This window comes from Malus domestica, chromosome 17 (genome assembly GCF_042453785.1).
Source record: "Malus domestica chromosome 17, GDT2T_hap1".
Classification (NCBI taxonomy): Eukaryota; Viridiplantae; Streptophyta; class Magnoliopsida; order Rosales; family Rosaceae; genus Malus; species Malus domestica.
The window spans coordinates 29030670-29052804 of record NC_091677.1 but is presented as its reverse complement, the minus strand read 5'-3'; the positions used below and the strand labels follow the sequence as shown (position 1 = coordinate 29052804).

Sequence of the window (22135 nt, the reverse complement as noted above, 5' to 3'; positions counted from 1 at the left end):
GTTTTTCCTCGATAGTACTTCTCAACCCTAGATCTTTTCTAATTGCTTTTGCACATGACACAAGTGGCCCTTCCATCCCCTCTCTTTGTCTGAAACATCATCCCACTATAAAAGCACAATCTAGGGTTTCATTTCAGATTAGCTAGGTGATTTATTTTTTAGATGGATTGTTTTTAGCTGGGAGCTGCTCCTTTTTTTCTTACTAGAAAATCCTAACCACAAAATCACATTCACGCACTAAATACCCAGGTCATTAAATATTAGGGCTGCATTGTTTTTGTGATTTTGATCTTTGTTTTAGGTCAAGTTTCTCTAGTTTCAAATCATTGAGTTGACCTCTTTTTGGATTCGCGTCAATTTCATCTTTCAAGTGTTTGACTGGTGAAACTGACTAGACCTCAAATCCTGATTTGCATCAACTTCATCATAACATCATTTGCATAAGTTGATTAGATTTTTGGTGCCATAAGGTGAAGAGCTCAGGAGGAGCTGCCACTTCGTGAAGACCTAATGAGTTCATATTGTGTAAAACAAGGTTGCACAAAGGTAAATGTCACGCCCCCGGACCCGGCATCAATGGAAAAATAAACCCCACACCTCGCGCGATGAAAAGTAAAAATAAAAGGAAAAACAAACTTTTCTAATAAAAATAACTCCAAAATCCTTACAGAGTAATAAATTAAAATCCTTAAATATTTCATCTAACACAATCTCAGCTTGTCTAGCACCTGTCTTGCCAAATAACTCATCTGAAAAATATAAAAGGTGAAGGGTGAGCAACAACCACTGTCACTTAGTGAATAGAATCGTAATATGCCAGTCAAGCGATGTCGTTTTAGTCACTCTAGAAAATACAATAATAATATCAAAGCTTTATCCACATAATTCCATATCACATCATCCCTTTACGTGCCCATTATATCCTTCATTAATTGTAACTCACCTTGTGACCCCTAATGGCTATTCTGCCCTAATGTCCCCGTGTGTAGTTTTCATTCATCCCTCAAAATAATGCAACACCAAAGTTCTCATGGTCCCATGAACATTTCCAAATAATCCACACATCACCATATATATATATATATATATATATCATAACCCTATGCGTAGATTATTTAGATCTAATTCAATGGCCAACACTAGCTCTAGATCCAGTTTAAGCGTTATACATGACATTGTTAATGAAGAACAAAAACTTGATTTTCAACCCGATGAAATTGTTGAATTTGGAGATTGGAATATCCCCAAGGTTTCAAGTAAAAATATTTACAAAAAGAAAATGGTTAGTAGCCTCATTTAGAAGTGAACATCATGTCAAGACAGTCGAAAAGGCTTATGCTCTAAGCAAAGAACATGAGACTTGTCAGCTGTTTTCTCCAGAACAAATTAAACCCCATAGGAAAGATGGTCATAACTATATTCACATAGGCTTAGTTCAAATAGTCGTAAAATTTAAACGAAGCCGTTTCGACGACAGAATCACTCTTATTTCGTTATTTATGGCAAAATATAAGGTCCCTTGAATTTTTAAATGGAACTATGAATATGAAACATGTCAAATTTACAGAGCCCGGTGGGTTAAATGGTGGGACAAATTCGACTACAGAAAAATAATCAGCCTAGTTTCATCACAATTTCCATATGAACCTGTTCCAATGGTTTCTCCACCAGCAACATCAACACAGGCATTGCCAGAAATCCCAAAAAATACCCAGTCTTTATCGGACATTAGTCCCTCATCATCCTTAAAAGAAAAACAACCAAAGTCATCCAGGTCCTCTAAAACTTCAAGTTTGAAGAAGAAAAGGAAATCCTCACAACTTTTGAAAATGGCGGATAAGCTCTTAGCAAAAGCAGCCTTACTAGAAAGCGACAGTGAGGATGAAGAACCCAATTCTGACACATCAGACGCTTCGTCTCAACCAGCCAAGTGGGCAGATTACCAAAATGCCCAAGACCCGTTTGATTTGTAATAATTCAAAATGTAATGATTTATAATCATTTTAAGTTTTGACCCATGTAAATCGCATAGTAGAAGCCATGTGATTTTCACAGTGAAAGCAACATCAGCAGTAGCAGCAATCATTTCGACATAACACTATTCATAAATAGTAAAAATCACTTTTTACTATTCATCCATCATTTCAGCCAACATCAACGTGCCTACATAGGAAAAGCATCATCATTCGCCAGCCTTTACAGCCTTTAGCACATGCAGAAAGCATTCAACAGCGGGATTCCCAAATCTCAATTATCTCACCTCTTCCTACAAAAGAAGACTTCATTCACAGAGGAAGGGGACTCTAGTCAAACAACTGAGACTTTTGCGAATTCTCTGAAGAACAAAAATCATAGTTCAGCCCTATCCACCAAAAATATCAAACACTTATAGTTTACATTCGAATCAAGGATGCCTGCGAGCACCACTGTTTTTCTCATCAATCGTTAGTAGACGGAATTGTAAGTCGGTTTCCGATTTGAAATAAAATTAATTTCAAATATCTAAGAGCATCATTAATTTAAATTCATTATTTTCATTATGGATAATATTTTCATTGAAGTTAATTATGAACAGAATTTAATTATAAAAACCATTGGTTGATTTATCTTTATTATTACTCTCTTGATCATAACCATTTTGGCTTCAGTTATCATTATAATATCAATTCCCATTGAGCATCTCAACATTAAGGTAAATTCGATATCACTAATTATGGTTATATTTTGCTATCCATTGTCATTTTGACTTCCGCGTATCATTTGGTATCTATATATATATAGCTATGTAAATATTTCAACAAATCCAACATGCTTGACTTGAAATATAGAAATATTTGAAAATAGATAAATCCCACTATAACTCATGGTTTTCATTTATCAAAAAATAAGAATATTTTAAACACATTACATAGACTACTCACCTCGATTGTCATACTAATCCGCAAATATCAAACCCTAGCTAACTCTTTCTTTTATTTCTCTTTCTCTCTACGTGAGCCCTTACACTTTGCATGCATTGCATGCTACCTTTTGTTCCAAAGATAATGGAGCAAGGCTCCAATTTATAGGAGATATATGGCGGCTAAATCAAATCCTTATTCGCTCAAATGGGCGGCACTTATAACTTTGGCACCAATTAGGTAACCAAAACCCTGAAGTCAACAACTCCTACTAAAACTCCATGAGTCACACGCACATATGTCCATTGTATGAAATTTCAAGCCACCTCCAGCTTTATGTTGTCAATTCCAAATTAGCTATAATAAGCTTAGTCAGCATATATACGTGCCCTCTAAGCACGTAATCCTTCTTTCCTATAGCCATTTGGATTGGTAAAAATGATAGCTAGCCACGTAGATATAAATAGGATGAATGGTAATCCACGTCAACTAAGAGTTGGATAGGAATAAAATCATGCTATAGTAATAATACCTAAATAGACTTTAAAAATATGGGATCTCACAATCTACCCTACTTAAAGAAATTTCGCCCTCGAAATTTACTAAACCTCATTCCCAAAAAACATGTTGATTCCTTACTCACTCCTCACTCATGCATGGGGAGGAAAATATGTTAGACGTTGCACGAAGAGCTCAGAAAAAGGAAGAATGAGGTAGCTAGATAACTACCTCCACTACAGAAAACCACTAAGGAAGAGGGAGTGAGGGACATGTCGTGGTACTTGTTCTCCAAGCGTCATAGTCCTATAAACAGGGAGATGAGTAAAAGAATAAGGTACGCAATCAAAACCCTTGACTAGAGAACATAAATTCAATTGATTGACTTGAGTGTTAGAGTATCTCTTGCAGGTACCCCCCACCTAAACGAAGCTTCAGAGAAAGACCATTCATGGACGCCTTTTACGAAGGATTTGGCAAACGTGAGGATTACAGTTAACCGATCCGTGGAAGCATTTCTTCATGTAGGAAATTTCGCTCCAACAGTTGGCCCCTTCTATGGGAAGCTCGCGGAATCAAGTTACAAACATGACTGGATCCACACAAGAACAAATGGGTTGGATATTCCGAAACGATGACTCCGAGGGTGATAGTAGTGATGATGATGTGACATACCAAGAGAACTCTTCATCAGACATTCCCAATATGGCACAAGTACAACATAATGATGAAACTACTCCGTACTATTTGGAAAACGTTCCTCTAGTTGAGGATGGGATCGACTCCATAACTATAGATCTTGGGTTTCTTCCTAGAATTGATGAAAATAAAACAATTATAATGAAGAAAGTAGTACAGATACTGATGACTACATAAGCAATAAGGAAAATAGTACATATGGTGCTGATAGTTTAAGCAGTACTACTAGTTTAAATATGGTTGGTCAAAAGATGGATTTTCCCTGCAGTCGAATTTCAGTTTAAATATGAAACCTTTTATTTCCTAGTTATATTATTCTATTATGTTTCCTAGTTTTTAGAAGACCTTTCCTAGGTAGGATTTTATTTTGTAGTAGTATAAATAAGGCTATTTAGCAATTAGGAGAGAGAAACGCATTACTTTAAGGAACACACTACTTTGGAGAATTGAAGTTTATTTTCAAGGTGTTTTCTATCTATGTTTTAATAATATTTTGTTTTATGATTGTTCGTAACTAATTTCGTTTGCTAGGGCGAGGCCACGAGCCTTGGCAAGAATATATAGTTTCTTTTCAATTTGCTTGTGATATTATGCATGCAGGTTTGATTTGTTAATCACCAATTTAAACTATCCAATTGTCTTGATGATTGACCACCATTAGGATATTTAGAAAAATAATTTGATGCAATTTTGGAGAAGGGCTGTCCATGAAATTGACTAAGGCTTCTTGTGGTTTATATGTGTAACTTCTTAGGATGCACGATACGTTTTAAGGGTTATATGGTTTTTCAAAAAGTTTTTACAAAACTTAATAAGTCTCGCATGTTCACATTCGATTTGGATACCACAGACGGGTTGCATGTTAGATATTTGTTCTATATTGGAGGTTCCAAGTAGGGCATATATTAGGAAAACCTAACCTTCATAATATGCATGTGTAAGCCATAAGTAATTGGAAAAACTATGTAGGATTGTTAAGATAACGGCGGAACCTAGTGCTCAAATTGATTTTCAAAACTATTTTCTTTTGTTTTTTTTACTTTCCTAATTTATTTAATTGTTTTTAATTAAATTTGTTTTTAATATTTTAGGTCATAAAATCGTCCTTTTCCAAATTTTGTTTTCAAATAATTAATTAATATTTGGTTTTGTATAAATTATTCATTCAATCCCAGTGGTGAACGACCTTGCTAGAGCCGACTAGACTACAATTACCTTGTACTCTTACAAGTATTTTAAGTGTTTTTATCGCTACTTTTGCATGTACCAAAAATCCTATCAATAGCTTACAACTGGTATTAGCCCGACATGGAGACCAATGTGAGGATCATTCACGCCAGGTGATTTTGCTATTTGAGTATTAACTTGATTAGTAGATGTCTATATCTTCTTGTTTACACAGATAAAAATTATAAACAATGATGAATTACATATAATCTTATATTATTTTATGCAATTTGTATTGGTTCCATTGTTTAGTGACTCATAGAATACGAAAACATAATTAAAAATCTTGAAAGCATCCCAATGACGAAGATGGATGGAAATATGGTTGACGGCAGTGACTTCTCTTCTCCTTAGACTACCAATCACGCTCAAAACCTAGTCTCCAAAGTCTCTCCCCGTTTTCCTTCTTTTTCTCTTGACTAAATGCTCAAATCCTTTCTTGAATAGGACTTCTCTAACTCTCTCGTTATTTGAATTGGAATGTTGATGATGTGGCACTCCAAAACCATAAAAATATTAATTCTGTTTGGATCAAAACTTGAACTTTGGGCTCAAGGAAGGAGCTGGCCCAAAAGGAGACCCGAAAGGGAAGACAGCCGAAGCCCAATCAAAGCCCAGAAGGCAGAAATGGCCTTTTCTGACTTGGTGCAGCTCATGATGACCACTTGCTTACCTACCTAAGGGCCAAGTGGTATAGACTGATCAGCTACACAGCCCATAAAGCACTTTATGATGGCAGTACATGTAAAAAAAAGCTGATGAGTCATCACCCTCAAACCGCATTCGGGCAAGGCTGCTGCTACAGAAGGCCAAGCCGAGTTGTCTATATAAGAAGAAAGAGAAACCAGGAATAAGGACACTCAATCAAACAAACAAATGCAAGCACAAACTCTGCTCAAAGCCAGATTTGCCTTCAAAACAAAGCTGTAGTCAGCCTTCATCCCTCTCGGGACAAGCCTTCATCCCTCGCGGGATAACCCTCCCTTCAACCCTTTGTAATAGCTCTGCTACCCTGTTCAACCTTGTTGTAGTATCGATTCATCTTTTGTAATCTCTCTCTCTATCCCTCTAAGCTTTCAGATCCTTGACAAAACTACAAAGATAGGAACCTACAAGACGAGCAGCCTTACCTGATAAGGTTTAACCTTGCCCGACCTTCTTTGCTTTGTTTTTGTCTTTGCATTCATTAAGCCTAACAATATGTTGTATACTTCCAGTTATATGCAAGTTATTTCTAGCAATATGACTATTAAAAGGCTTTCTCAGTACTTGAATCCGATTTGAATATATCTTCAGTGTTCAAACCAGATCCAAGTCCTAAGCCCTCGGGCATGTAAATCTGATCAGTTAAAAGTCCTTGGCCTCAAGGCATAAAAAAGAACCTTATGTGGACTTAACCCATCCACGACAGTCCTTAATAAACGAGAAGTCCGAAGTTACTTGGGGCGCAAGTAATCGACCTACCCTCTAGTTTTATTTCTATTATATTATGATTACCATAGAACGCTTGAGCATGGAATGGATTCTGATGTAAAGCCTTAAGGCCTACACCTAAGGCCCCACAAAGGCATCCATTTGGATTCATTCCGTTATGCGATCTAGAGAGTTTGAATATAAGAATGAACTCTGATGGGAAGCCTCAAGGCCTACACCTAAGGCCTCACAAAGGCACCTATTTGGGTTCATTCTACTTCTTGGACTCGGGTAATTAGAAGTATAATAGTTAGAAAACTCCTGCAATCACGAGAACAAATATGATGTGTTCGAGCACTGGTTTAGTTATTAATGGGAAGCCTCAAGGCCTACACCTAAGGCCCCACAAAGGCACCTGTTATAACTAACACGGTTTCTTGGATACATACATATATACAACTAAAACTCGACATCCATTTCACATCTGTCATGCTGAAGATGGCAGTGGCACGCCTGAGCACCTAAAAGTTAACCTTGATTGTGAGCCTCAAGGCCTACACCTAAGGCCCCACAAAAGCACATCTCAAAGTTAACTCTGTCTTTCTCTTTCAGCCTTGCCCGAAGAGTCTTGCCCGACGAGACTTGCCCGACAAAGCCCGACAGTGAAGCAGAAGCCCGACAGCAGCCCTCAACCGGCGCCAACCTCCAGGGGAGATGTGTGCTCGTCGGCCAGGAAACATCCCCGATGGAAATTCCTGACGCGAACATAGTTTTGGCACGCCCGGTGGGATTTACATTGGATCAGAAGATATATGTCAAAATGCCAGAAGATTTGCAAACCACGTTACTACAAATGTTACAAAGATTGGAGAAAGCTTCCACAGGCTCCAGAAAAGAAACAGACCTGGTTCCTCCCGAGGGAAAGAGACTTAAAACCAGCCTGTCCGAAGAGTTGGTGGTAAACAAACCTGCAGTTCCCTTTTCAAAAGTCCCTGTAAATAGGATCAATATAGCATGCGTTGAAAAGGGAAAAGAAAGAATCACAAGGGAACCAGAGGAAGAAAGATTGGCTGAAAAATTTACTGAAAGGGTGGTTAAATCGCCCGAATATCTAAAAGCAGCCATAATCAAGGGGATGGTTATGTGTAGTAAGTGCCAATGCGAGTGTGAGCTCGAAATTCCCCCGGCTGGAATCCTCATTGATCATGAACTGATCATGAGGAAGGAAAAAGATGAAAGGAGGAGAGCCCATGAAAAGATCAAGCAGGCTACAAAAAAGGACATTTCCCGAAGCGTTTTTCAATGACTAGGAGGTGATTCCCAACCCAAAGCTTTGTCAGAAGTATTTCGAAACCATGAAGTTTCTAAAGAAGCAGAAGATATGGAGGCCAAGACACGAAGAGGTACAGATCATCCTCAATATGGCCAGATGGGAAGGGAAATCAAGAAGATGGATGGGATAACAAATCCTGTCAGAGAAGAAAAACCTGCCCACCTCGGGCGAAAATGGTACATTGTCGGAAAGAACGGACAGCCTACCAAACAAATGGGAGCCTCCATGGTCAGAAGAGTTCAAAGGCAGCACAAAGCCTACATGAATTCCCTGAAGACCCCCACAACATCCGAAGCCTCTAAAAATCAAAAGTTGGAGAAAACAGCATCTGGGGGAAGTAGTCAGCTCCGTTGGAGAAGTAAGAAAAAGGTGGAAAAGGCCAACAGCAAGACAGAAGGCGAGGGGAATCACGTGCCGCAGAGCCAACACCCTGGGAAGTATAGGATCTTGAGGAGAGCTCAAGAAGATCTAATCATGGTACCAACCCCTGGGTGGAAGCCAGAGCCTATTTGCGTTGGAACTATTTCATCTGAAAGGAGACCACCTTCTCTGCCATTGGTGGATCCTTTTGGTGAAGTTCCAAAACAAACACTGTATGCGGGCTTGAATCAACAACAACATGAGGGGGCACCAGAGCCATTACTTTCAGCTGATGCGATGGCCTGGTTGGATGAATTTATGGACCAGATTGGGGGCAATAAAGAAGATTTGCCCGAGCCTAGTAATTTCCATATCAACATGACATATGTGTTGTCCGCCACGTTTGGTGCCAGACCTGATCAACCCGCTACTATGGAGGGTGATTACTTGACAACTGAGCCAATGATGGCACATGTCAATGTAGAGGTAGTTGAAGAAGAAAACTCGGGCAAGGCTGAATCTTCAGAAGCATCTAAAGGTGGTCCTCTAAGGATTTACACAGACGAAATGATGTTTAGCCACCCGAACAGCTTGTTGGCCAATCATCTGAAACCCATATATGTTACAACTCACTTAGAAGGTGTGCCCTTCAAAAGAATTCTAATTGATGGATGAGCAGCTGTTAATGTGTTACCAGCCAAGCAGATGAAGAAAATGGGAAGAGGTACGGAGGATCTTATTCCCACAGACCTCACGGTCTCTAGCTTCTCAGGCGCTATCACCAAGACTCATGGGATATTGCCTCTAGAAGTGGATTTGGGATCTAAACAGATCATGCTGGCATTCTTTGTGGTGTACTGCACTTCCACTTATGGGGCCTTACTCGGAAGAGATTGGATCCACCAAAGTTTGGCCATACCCTCTGCTCTTCATCAACAAGTGGCTGTTTATCATGAAGCGGGCATAGAAAGACCAAGCTTTTGGGAGATGGTAGAGGCCGAATCACGGCCATTTCTCCCCACAGCCAATGTTGCGGAAGCAAGTTTCTACAACCCCAATGTAGGAATCTTGAAGTGTTCAGGAGCTGACAAGAACGGCCGCCCTACCAAGGTGACGACCTAAAAGCTTTTGGAACAAGGAATGCTCCTTACTAGAGAGGAGTGGGATAGACCTTGTATCCTCCCAAATCCCCTACACCATCAATGACTGAACAAAAGAAGAGAGATCAGGTAATGGCAGTCAGATCCCTGATTAAAAGACTGTTGGTGTATGGGAAGGGAAGAAGGCAAGAAAGGGAGCTCTTGGACAGGGAAGAGCAGGAATGGCAGGTGGGAACTTCAACCAGCCAGCATGAAAGCAAGGAGGAATCTTGCAGAGAAGAACTGGATAGGGCCATTCAAATGGCCGAATGCATATATGATCTAGACGGGCCAGACGACTTGCCCGAGAGCCCGGAGCTGGTCAAATTTTTATGTACAGAACCGGATAAGCCATCACCAGAAGTCCAGGATCCTCTGGAAGTTATTAATTTAGGAACAGAGGAGGATCCGAGACCAATACAGATCAGTGGTTTATTGGGGGTTGATGATCGGGCAAGGACTGTTTGTCTTTTGCAAGAATTCAAAGACTGTTTTGCTTGGCATTATACCGAGATGCCAGGGTTAGATCCAACCTTGGTGGAACATAGAATGCCCATCAAGGAGGGATATAAACCTATCAAGCAAGCACCACGGAGGATGTCAAAGAAGATAGAAGAAAAGGTCAAAGAAGAGATTGAAAGGCTAGTGAAGGCTGGCTTTATCAGACCAGCCAAATATGTGGAGTGGTTGGCCAATATTGTACCCGTTTTAAAAGCTGTAACAAAAGTGGTACGATGTTGTGTGGATTACAGAAATATTAATGGCGCTACACCAAAGGATGAGTATCCCATGCCCATGGCCGATTTATCCATAGATGCAGTAGCAAAACATAAAGTCCTATCTTTTATGGATGGGAATGTCGGGTATAATCAGATAAAGATGGCTCCAGAAGATATACATAAAACAGCTTTTAGGTGTCCCGGTCATGTAGGGGCATATGAATATCTGGTCATGCCATTCGGGCTCAAGAACGCTGGTGCAACTTACCAGAGGGCAATGAATGCCATCTTTCACGATCTGATTGGCCAAAGCATGGAGGTATACATCGATGACATAGTGGTGAAGTCCAAGACAGAAGAACAGCATTTGGAAGATCTCAGACAGACATTAGCAAGGATGAGGATCCACAAATTGAAAATGAATCCAAAGAAGTGTGCGTTTGAAGTAAGAGCGGGCAACTTCTTGGGATTCCTGGTGCATCAAAGAGGTGTAGAAGTGGATAAGAACAAATCTCGGGCAATAATGGAGTCACCTTCACCCACCAACAAGGTGCAACTCCAGAGGTTACTGGGCAAAATTAACTTCTTGAGGAGATTCATTGCTAATTTAGCAGGCAAAATCCAGCCGCTGATTCCTTTACTAAGATTGAAAGATAAAGAGAACTTTGAATGGGGACCACCGCACCAACAGGCCTTTGACAGCATCAAGGCTTATTTAACTTCTCCACCAGTGTTGGTGCCACCTCAAAGGGGAAAACCCTTGAAGCTGTATATTTCTACATTTGAAAAGTCAATCGGGAGTTTGCTAGCCCAAAATAATGAAGGCGGGAAGGAGCAGGTAGTGTACTACCTCAGTAGTATTCTGACCGAGGTAGAGACAAGGTATTCCCCGGTAGAGAGATTATGCTTGGCTTTATATTTCACTGCTAGTAAATTAAGGCATTACATGTTACCTTGTCACGTGCACATCATCGCCAAGACAGACGTGATAAAGTACATGTTGTCAAAGCCAATGCTCACAGGAAGGATTGGGAAATGGATTCTAGCATTATCAGAATTCAGTTTTCAGTACGTACCCCAAAGGGCAGTCAAAGGCCAAGCAATTGCTGACTTCCTGGCTGAGCACCAAGAATCTCAAAGTGAGGTAATCAATATCCCAGGAAGCCTGGAGGTTACTAGCATATGGATCCCACCAAGAAAAGATATTTCGGGCAAAGAAGATTAGGTCCAGCAAGAGATAAGCAAAGTAGCTGGTCTCTGGATCACTCCTTGGAAGTTGTATTTTGATGGATCCCATACTCAGAAGGCTTCATGAGCGGGAATTGTAATTGTAAACCCTCAGGGAGTTTATCATTATTATTCATTTCTCCTGGACTACCAAGGAAATACTAATAATCGGGCGGAGTATGAGGCCTTAATTATTGGTCTGGAAATCTTGATGGATCTGGGGGTAGTAGAGGTAGAGGTCTTTGGGGATTCAGAGTTGGTAATAAACCAGTTAAACGGGGAGTTCAAGTGCAGACATATCACCATGGCGGGGTATTACTTGGCAGCTGCGCAATTATTGAGTTTCTGGGATTCTGAGATATCGATCAATCATGTTCCCAGGGGATCCAACTTAGCGGCCAACGAGATGGCACAACTAGCCTCTGGGGTGCCTATACATGAGAGAAAATATGGGGTAGATGTCGAAATCCAAAGAAGAAACCTTCCTTCCATCTTAGAAAGGGGATTCAGTCTGGATATAATGGTGCTAGAGGCCGAGATAGAAGATTGGAGGTCACCTATCATTCATCATTTGAAGGATCATTCTTCGCCTACAAGCAAGAAGGATAGACAGCAAGCAACCAGGTATGTCTTATGGGCGAAGAACTTGCTAAGAAAAACTCCAGATGGGTTACTGTTGAAATGCTTGGGCCAAGAAGAATCCATGAGGGTAATGGCCGAAGTACATGAAGGAGTATGTGGAGCATATCAAGCTGGAACGAAGATGCGATGGTTGCTTAGGAGGTATGGTTATTTCTGGCCCGACATGGAAAAAGATTGCAAGTCTTATGCCTGAGGTTGTGAAGAATGTCAAAGGCACATACCTCTCTAGCATGTGCCCTCGGTACCTTTAAATCCGGTGGTCAAGCCTTGGCCCTTCAGAGGATGGGCAATGGACTTCATCGGGCAAATATATCCAGCTTCTAGTAAAGGGCATACCTTCATAATTGTAGCAACGGATTACTTCACCAAGTGGGTAGAAGCATTAGCAGTAAAATCCATAAACTCAGCCACAGTCAAGAATTTTATCGAGACCAAGATTCTGCACAGATATGGGGTGCCCGAAACTATTGTGACGGATCGTGGACCATCTTTTATTTCAAAATAAGTTGAGGAATTTGCAAGTAAGTACAAAATAAAGATGATCCAGTCCAGTCCGTACTACCCGCAATCAAATGGCCAGGCAGAAGCCAGCAACAAGATCCTGGTCAACATCATCAAGAGGATGGTGATTGATAGCCCAGAAAAATGGCATGAAAATCTGGGGAACACTTTGTGGGCATACAAAACTTCTAAGAGAGCAGGAACAGGGACAACTCCTTATGCTTTAACTTTCGGCCAAGATGCAGTGCTCCCCATGGAAATCAACGTAAGTTCTTTAAGAATTGAAAATCAATTTGGATTGCATAGTGAAGAGTATGTCGAAGCCATGTGTCAAGGAATTGAAGACTTGGATGCCGCCCGAATTGAAGCTTTGAACCAAATTCAAGGAGGAAAGCGAGCCGTTGCCCAAGCTTATAACAAAAAGGTGAAGATGAAATCTTTCAAGGAGGGGGATTTAGTATGGAAGACAGTCCTCCCTCTATGAGCTCAGCTCAGGGGCTTTGGAAAATGGAGCCCGACATGGGAAGGTCATTTCATTATTAGTCGCGTTTTGGATAGAGGGGGATACTACTTGGCGGACCTTGAGGGAAACAGGCATAAACATCCCATTACTGTTAAATTCTTAAAGAAATATTGTCCTACGTTGTGGGATGTCAGAGATTGTTATATCGAAGAGGATGCAAGGTATAGCAAGCTTCGGGATATCAATGTGCAGTGTATATTTATCAATCATTCAAGAAGATGGAAAGACATGAGTTGCTGAGATAATATATATTTCATTTCGACAAATTAATAAAATTTACAAAAGATTCTAAGCCAACGCATTACAATCAATTCTCATTCTGGATGCAATTGGATCTTCAGCTGATTTTCTGATGTCTTCATGGATGGAACCCGATCAAGTGATCGGGTTGTGCGGCCAACATGAGCCTGGTAGAGGATCCTCAGACAGAACCATCACCGTAGGTGATGGTCAAGCCCGACTTATCACCGCAACAAGCAGGAAGACAAGCCTTCGAGAGGAAATCGCCTGACCAAGGATGTTGGAGATAGCGGGGTGTTCGACCAAAGGTGTTGGAGATAACAATCTTTTGATGAAAGCCCTTTTTCTCACGGAAAGGGAGTTTTAGGAAACCCCACTCAAAGCCTAAGGAACCCATTGCTTAGTTTCTGAACGCTCGAGGAAGATGGAAGAGAATGTTGAAGAGGATTTGATGGCTTGACAGAAGAAATTCCGAGCTAGAATTTATAGAGCCCCAAAGGATAGTTCAAAGGTCGTGAGAAGAGAAAGGGGCACGGGGTTGCCTTCATCCTGTCTAGAAAACACGAAGTTCCAAAAGATTGAGATACATGCATGCGGATATTCAATCAATGATAGCGCCTGGGATTCCAACTTTAGCATTGATTGAAGGGGGCACTGTTTGGATCAAAACTTGAACTTTGGGCTCAAGGAAGGAGCTGGCCCAAAAGGAGGCCCGAAAGGGAAGACAACCGAAGCCCAGTCAAAGCCCAGAAGGCAGAAATGGCCTTTTCTGACTTGGTGCAGCTCATGATGACCACTTGCTTACCTACCTAAAGGCCAAGTGGTATAGACTGATCAGCTACACAGCCCATAAAGCACTTTATGATGGCAGTACATGTAAAAAAAAGCTGATGAGTCATCATCCTCAAACCGCATTCGGGCAAGGCTGCTGCTACAGAAGGCCAAGCCGAGTTGTCTATATAAGAAGAAAGAGAAACCAGGAATAAGGACACTCAATCAAACAAACAAATGCAAGCACAAACTCTGCTCAAAGCCAGATTTGCCTTCAAAACAAAGCTGTAGTCAGCCTTCATCCCTCTCGGGACAAGCCTTCATCCCTCGTGGGATAACCCTCCCTTCAACCCTTTGTAATAGCTCTGCTACCCTGTTCAACCTTGTTGTAGTATCGATTCATCTTTTGTAATCTCTCTCTCTATCCCTCTAAGCTTTCAGATCCTTGACAAAACTACAAAGATAGGAACCTACAAGACGAGCAGCCTTACCTGATAAGGTTTAACCTTGCCCGACCTTCTTTGCTTTGTTTTTGTCTTTGCATTCATTAAGCCTAACAATATGTTGTATACTTCCAGTTATATGCAAGTTATTTCTAGCAATATGACTATTAAAAGGCTTTCTCAGTACTTGAATCCGATTTGAATATATCTTCAGTGTTCAAACCAGATCCAAGTCCTAAGCCCTCGGGCATGTAAATCTGATCAGTTAAAAGTCCTTGGCCTCAAGGCATAAAAAAGAACCTTATGTGGACTTAACCCATCCACGACAGTCCTTGATAAACGAGAAGTCCGAAGTTACTTGGGGCGCAAGTAATCGACCTACCCTCTAGTTTTATTTCTATTATATTATGATTACCACAGAACGCTTGAGCATGGAATGGATTCTGATGGAAAGCCTCAAGGCCTACACCTAAAGCCCCACAAAGGCATCCATTTGGATTCATTCCGTTCTGCGATCTAGAGAGTTTGAATATAAGAATGAACTCTGATGGGAAGCCTCAAGGCCTACACCTAAGGCCCCACAAAGGCACCTCTCAAAGTTAACTATGTCCTTCTCTTTCAGCCTTGCCCGAAGAGTCTTGCCCGACAAGACTTGCCCGACGAGACTTGCCTGACAGTGAAGCAGAAGCCCGACAACAGCCCTCAACCGGCGCCAACCTCCAAGGGAGCTGTGTGCTCGTCGGCCAGGAAACATCCCCGACGGAAATTCCTGACGCGAACAAATTCTAAACCCTTTAAGATAGTCTTAAACTCTTATAGAAGCTCTCCTTTTGTGCTGCACGTTTTCTTTAATTAAAACTTGTAAATTCAAAATCACCTTGCAAATCCCGCGTAAGCTTGGCTGACAAACGTCCTGTACGAAAATTGCTATAATGTCTTCTAGAAAACTCGGAATGATGAACCGTAAAATTCTTCTAAATGATAACTTCTATATCATTCCAATGGTATAAGGCTTAGCACCTGGTTCATTCTAAGGTTAAGTACAGTTTTGTAAAGTTGGCTGATCTGCACAAACAGTTCCTGCTTCCAGGATACTAAACTCATTTCAATCGAAAAGGTACTATGTTTTCTACTTTCTTCATCTTCACTCTTTAAACCTAAGAAAAACATAAAACTAAGTGAAACAAGCTATATTCACTCAAAAACATAACAAGATCTAAACTAAAGGGTATGTAAATGCATATATGGTTATATCAATTGCTAATCCCGAAAACTCTGCCGTTGCAATCTCCATCCAGATTCCAAACCCAATAAATGCTACAAAAATGCACACTTCACAGGCACAGAAAATATTGAATTGCATTTACAAGATAACTTAGTAACATAATGACATTTAAAAAGTAGTAAAGTAGAAAATAACAAAGAAAAAACTCAATATGTCATATCTCTACTTTCTTATATGACATGTAATAAAGACCAGATGATCATGCTGCCTTGTTTCCAGAGTGTGAGAATCATGTTGCTTTGCTATTTATAAAGTTTTTGTTGTTTACAGTGATGAAAGACATATAAGCAGTTGATGCCAACTTGATTATTACATGGTATCTATTAAACATGTAATTTTGCTAGGTTGTGATGCTGCATGGCATTGGTGATTTAACTTGATTAGAAGATGTCTTTATCTTTTTGTTTACACATTGATGGTTTCATAAGTTATTTGTTTAGAAATATCACTCTGGTGTGGCCATGCGTTTCCGTAATGTAAATGATATTTAGCACCCTTAATGTTTTCTAATCAAGTTTTTTAACTTGCCCTTCTTTTACAGTTGTTTGATACTGAAATATTTCATGACGATCCTCACCCGTTCCTGGATTTCATAATGCAACATATCAACGTGATGAGGACTATAATGAGAATGATGATGTTTGAGGATATTTTATCTATATTATAGTAGTGTCGAAATGAAAACCTAAATATTTTTGTATTTTGTAACTGAACCGAATTGTGAACCTTACGTTAGTTTATATTACATGAATTTTTGTGTTGTTCCTACATTAATTCTTCGTTCACACTCCTTCTCAAGCTCTTAAGCTTTCATGTCAAAAGCTTGCTTGTTTGTGATGGTTAAACATATTATTAGAAAAACAAAATGCGAATAAAAATCAGAAAATATTAGACTTGACACGTCGTTTTGTCGGCACAAAAATAATAAGCGGACAAATGTTTTTGTTCACAAAAGATTCAACTGATCAACTATTTTGCCTACACAAGTAATTTGAGCTGACAAACCAATTTATTGGCATAGGACTTCGCAACTGAAAAACCATTTTGTTGCCACAACATTACTCAGCTGACAAATGTTTCGTTGCAACAAGATCATGAAGCCGACAAATAACTTCATCGTGAAAAAACAACTTGTGCCGACAAAATATTTTGCCGCAACATTTTTTTGGTGACGTGTTAGTTTGACGGTTGAGATTTGTCGCCCTAAAAATGTGCCGACGAATTATCAAGATTCGTCCAGAAAGATCTTGCGCGACATGCTTTTTGCGACAAAATGGCTGACAAAATTATTCGTTGGAAATGGCTCTTTGCCGACGATTTTTGACTTTTGCCCACAAACTAATTTTATCGGCAAAGTGGAAATTTCTAGTAGTAAGGAAAGATTTGAGTTATAACATGGTCTTCCAGCTTCACTTCAACCTTTTAATTTCCACCGTTTCTTTCCATTATTTTCAATCTATTTCCAAATTAAATAATTATTGAATTGTTTAAGGAATGAATAATGTGAAGAGTACTTCAAAAGAAACTTCAAATGTCCCTAGTACTTGGATGTTGTACAATACTTGGTCTAAAACTTATCAAGTTTTGAAATAGCATACGATTTTGCGGCATGTCCTTTTTATTTTACTGACAATAGCATATTATAGACAAAATATACTCGTGCATTTAGTTCGGTATTTGATTAATATATGACAGTGTGTTTGTGTGGCTTTGCCCAAACTGCAATATAACGAGCACACTCTTTGACAACAAGCAACGTCAACTCTGAAAAGGAATTGACAACAAACCAACTGGTGTCCATACTAGCTTGAATTTTATGCTCAACACCATTAGCAAAGCTACAAAAAATGCGTAGTAGACCCAAGAGGGGCCGAGAGCACATCATCTTAAAACTAAGATACTTACTAGGAGAGACTCACAAGTAACCTGACTAAGGAGGCACTTATTGACGAAATACTAAAACGAAATAAATTTGAGCAATCCATAAGAACAAGAAAGAGGAGGTGAGGGGAAGGATGAGAAGGCTGCCACCAGCCTTAAGCTAGAGCAAGAGTCCTGCCGACGATGAATTTTTTAGATCTGCGGTTTTGGTAGAGTTTCAAATGTGTGACTGTTCTTCAGCGCTATTTTGCATAGAATTTTTGTCTGCGGCGTTGGATATCATATTGAGGGCGTTTTCCATACACAACTTCAACTTTTGTGGATCTATGATGCCTTTTTTCACTGTGAAGGCAAGCTTCACCTTTCCCATATAACTTACGATTGATATGTCAAGTTCCTGCAGGTCCATGTAAATTGTGTTACCTATATATATATCTATAGATATACATACATGTATATCTATATATATATATACATGTATGTCTAATATATGTCTACTATCATTACGAAAACATACCTCACATATATATATAGATAAAAATCAATAAATTCATTTACTCAATGAAGATGCAAACTCATCATAAAAAAATGCAAAGTTTTATTTGTTGTTTTCATTTTGCAAAACAGTTCTTCGAATATCATTTTCTGAAATGCAACTAGAAGAGCCTAAAACGAACAAGACAATCACAGAAACACCACACAGCCCTTGTTAATAAACCAAACCTTAATTTATTATGTATCTGATTACAGAAATGGACGATGAATATTATTGTTTCCAAAACTTTTGAGACCGTACGTGTGTGCATGATATAGTAAGGGTAATGTTAGGGAGATTAAATTTGAAGACTCAATTTACAAACTAAATGATGTGTCACCAAAAAGAATAAGCATGTTTATCAATGTTTAAGTAATAAACCAATCATCAACTTTCATGTCTGTTAATTTTTAAAATTTTGTCAAAAAATTTAGTCTCCCTAACATACTCATATAGTAATATCTGGTTTACCTCAGGTGTCCCAACTACCAAAAAGTACAACCCTTTGATTGGTTGGTTTGCCAAGGACATTTTTTCCACTGGGCCAATCATACTTGTGATCACCACGCTCGAGTTCTTTAATGTGGTACGGACGTATCTTGATGCTGCCTGCACCACCAGTAGCCTTATAATTTTTAGATAAATGTTGTATATGTGAAATATCATATGCATTTTCGTATGCTGGTTTGGTGCACATGATTAGATGAAACGAATATCAAATTAAAAGTACGTTAAAAGATGAATTTTGTTCATTCTAATTGAGGGAATTGAAGATAGATTACTCATGAAGAAAATTTGTTCATTCTAATCCTGTTCTGATTGAGGGAATTAAAGATAGATTACTCATTAAATTAAAAATATGTTAAGGGATGAATTTTCTTCATAGTTAATCCTGTTCTGATTCATTCCAAATGAAAATCATTAACATCCACCTTCAATAGATTAAAATTTAAAAATTCTCCATTTCAATCCAATTATGTGTACCAAATGAATCATTATTTACTAACCTCGTGGCCTCCAAACTTGTTCAGCATCCTCAATAGCCCACTAGTCAAATAAATAGCTGAAGAATTTCTTTTCTGCTTGATTATTTTATGTGTCTTCCAGATGAAGTCAAGCACATTTGAGAATTCAGTCAACTTGGGAATGGGAACATGCAAAAATGTAAAATGGTTTCCCCATGGACTCTTGCTATCGGGTTTGACCATTTCTTCAATCGACGTATAATTCGCCATGATCCTTGTATTTAGTAAAACCAATGATGTGCTATGCACTTCCCTTGAGGTTTGGTTCATCTCTTGCATATATAGCCGGGAGCCAAGAAAGACCATCCCAGTAAGAACGTCATTTATCGTCTGTGATAGTAAATAAGTTAACTGTGTTACAATGTTTTACGAATTTGAAAATATGGTGTTTGGTGATTTGCGTTTTGTGTGTGTATTTCATTCTATTTTTTACCAAAATATCACAGAGAAAACCTGAGACTTACCACTTCAAGCCTGCTCTTAATTAATTTGATGTGATCAAGAGAGATCGTCATAGTTGATACTGTAATTGGAGTGAACTCAAGTTCATTGTTCGAGGATTTTATTGGTGATCGATCATCTTCCCCAGTGATGCTCTTTGAAATGCCCCACCAAATATCGGATATGGTGTTCAACAAGGATGAGAAAGTTTTGGTCATAACATTTTCATTCTTCGGTTTCGATGGCTTCCGTGAAGGAAAAGTTAGGGGAAGAGAAGGATTGTCAGCCCTTTGTAGACAAGAGAGAAGAGCGCCCATGAGTGAGTAGCCATCACCTAACGCATGGTGCAACTTAAATACTACATTACCAACTGCATTGCTAGTTGGGTACTTTATAACATGAATTTCCCACAGTGGTTTATCTTGTGGAAATCTTTTTGTTGCTACGTTTGACAAATAGTCGTCAAAATACTCGTCATATGATTCATTCGACAAGTTGGAAGGGAAGATTGGAGTTTTAACATGGTCTTCAAGCTTCACCTCAACCCTTTTCCATTGTTTCTTTCCATTTTTTTCAATCTGTTTCCAAATTAAATAATTACTGCTCATGAAAAAGAGTACATCATGTAAAGAGTACTCCAAACGAAACTTCAAACGTGCTCAAAAACATTTAGCCCACGTCCTATAATGATGCAATATTACCATAATGATCTAGTACAATGCTTAGATCTAAAACTTTATCAAGCTTAGGGATATCATTCAATGGGAGAAAATAAAATACAACATATAAGTGTATGATTCTACTCCTAATATTACCGAGACCTTTTGTAATAAAACTTAACACCTACCAATTGGTGGTTAAGTAGAGACAAAATCAGTGTGGTTAGGAGTGGATTAATGACTCGTCTCTCTTAATATCGAACAAGATCAAACAATCAAACCGACTAAAGGCATCTAGTGATCCAATTTTAATATATTATAGGGTAATTACTTAATACCACGATCTAATTGTATTGTTTAGTATGAATTATTGTATTAAAAAAAATCCCTTCATGACCTTGTTTGAAATTCACTCCAAACCTAAAGAGTTTGAAATGTAGTTTGCCCTATAAACTAACTATGCTCACCTGTGGAAAATATTGAAACCGATAAAAAAAACAAGAAATTGTAGTTGGACCCTTTACTTATAAATAATAAATCTTAAGTTCGACTCACTTTGATAGTTTATTGTGAGAATTAACATAAATCTCCAACCTTCAAGTAAACTTTTCAAACAAAATTTGCGTTTGAAAAGTTGTTTAATAAGTAAAAGGAAGGAAACAAAGAGTATGAGAGAGAGAGAGAGAGCGTACCATGATAGAGGAGAAGCGTGGGTTGATAGGAAGGAACACGTTCTCGAGCAATGACAGAAATTGTGAGTCATCAATTGGAATCTCATATTCCAAAACAGCAAGAATTGATATTGATAAAACAGAGTTGTTGAAATAGTGGCCAGTAGGGCTCACTGGCTCCAGTCCTTCTTCCCAATTTTCCATCTTGATATAACTTTCATCAATTTTGCATGATCGGCTATGTATTTATACAATAAAGTGGCCATCAAACGATATTATTTAAGGAAAACTAATGAAAAGGGCTTGAAAACTTTAAGTTTTAATGATAAGGACAAAATAAAGGGTAAAGTGAATTATTTAGGGAGGGTGGGGTTAGCATCATACTGGGCTAGTAATAATATTGTTCAAATTCATCTTTAGTAAAAATCGATCATAAGACCTATCACCTACTAAATATCACTATAACGTAGTATCAAAGTGGCAACTACCCAACAACAAAGAGCAAAGAATACTGAATCGCAGACTTGGATAAAAAAACCCATAAGCCAAAAATGTGTAAGGCTGAATCGCAGCAACCAAAAACTGTCGAGAAGAGACACAAAGGAATAATAAGATGAAAATCAAGGTCTGAATATGAACAAATCATTGCCCATATTTACTTTTAATTAGATGAAAACAAAGTTCGTTGGCGAAGTCGTATTTGCATTCCTCGTTGTCGCTTAGGAATGGTTCAAATTCACATGCATCCTCCAAACCAATTAAGGCTTACAACACCATTCTCAATGTCCTCCGCAAGTCCTCTTTCCAGCATGGCTCTGCAATCATAGTTATTTTGTTCCTCTTATTGGGTGTTTCAGCAAAACATTTCACTGATACTGTTTCACAAAATGAAACAACAAAATATGGGCGTATTTGCGTTCCTTGTTGCTGCTTAGGAAAGATTCCAACCACTTTAGTCACTGCTGAAGCTCATCCTCGCCGACCGCAAAGTTCATTCTCTATC

At 39.0% G+C, this 22135-nt stretch overlaps 3 protein-coding genes across 3 annotated transcripts; 2 read left to right on the top strand and 1 right to left on the bottom strand.

Annotated features, from left to right (window-relative positions):
- The first annotated feature begins 9662 nt into the window (after positions 1-9662).
- LOC139193452 (uncharacterized) lies at positions 9663-12350 on the top strand. The gene is made up of 3 exons (XM_070816478.1): positions 9663-10298; positions 10443-11432; positions 11631-12350. Exons 1-3 carry the CDS (start codon positions 9663-9665, stop codon positions 12348-12350), a joined length of 2346 nt encoding a protein of 781 aa, XP_070672579.1.
- Positions 12351-12695: 345 nt separating this feature from the next.
- Positions 12696-13142, top strand: LOC139193451 (uncharacterized). Its single transcript, XM_070816477.1, has one exon. It carries the CDS (start codon positions 12696-12698, stop codon positions 13140-13142), a length of 447 nt encoding a protein of 148 aa, XP_070672578.1.
- Positions 13143-17661: 4519 nt separating this feature from the next.
- On the bottom strand, positions 17662-21379 carry LOC103405654 (wax ester synthase/diacylglycerol acyltransferase 11-like). The gene is made up of 5 exons (XM_029096975.2): positions 21154-21379; positions 19826-20380; positions 19344-19691; positions 18808-18945; positions 17662-18198 (listed from the first exon to the last, which is right to left on the bottom strand). Exons 1-5 carry the CDS (start codon positions 21334-21336, stop codon positions 18019-18021), a joined length of 1404 nt encoding a protein of 467 aa, XP_028952808.2. The 5' UTR covers positions 21337-21379; the 3' UTR covers positions 17662-18018.
- Between the last annotated feature and the right edge of the window lie 756 nt (positions 21380-22135).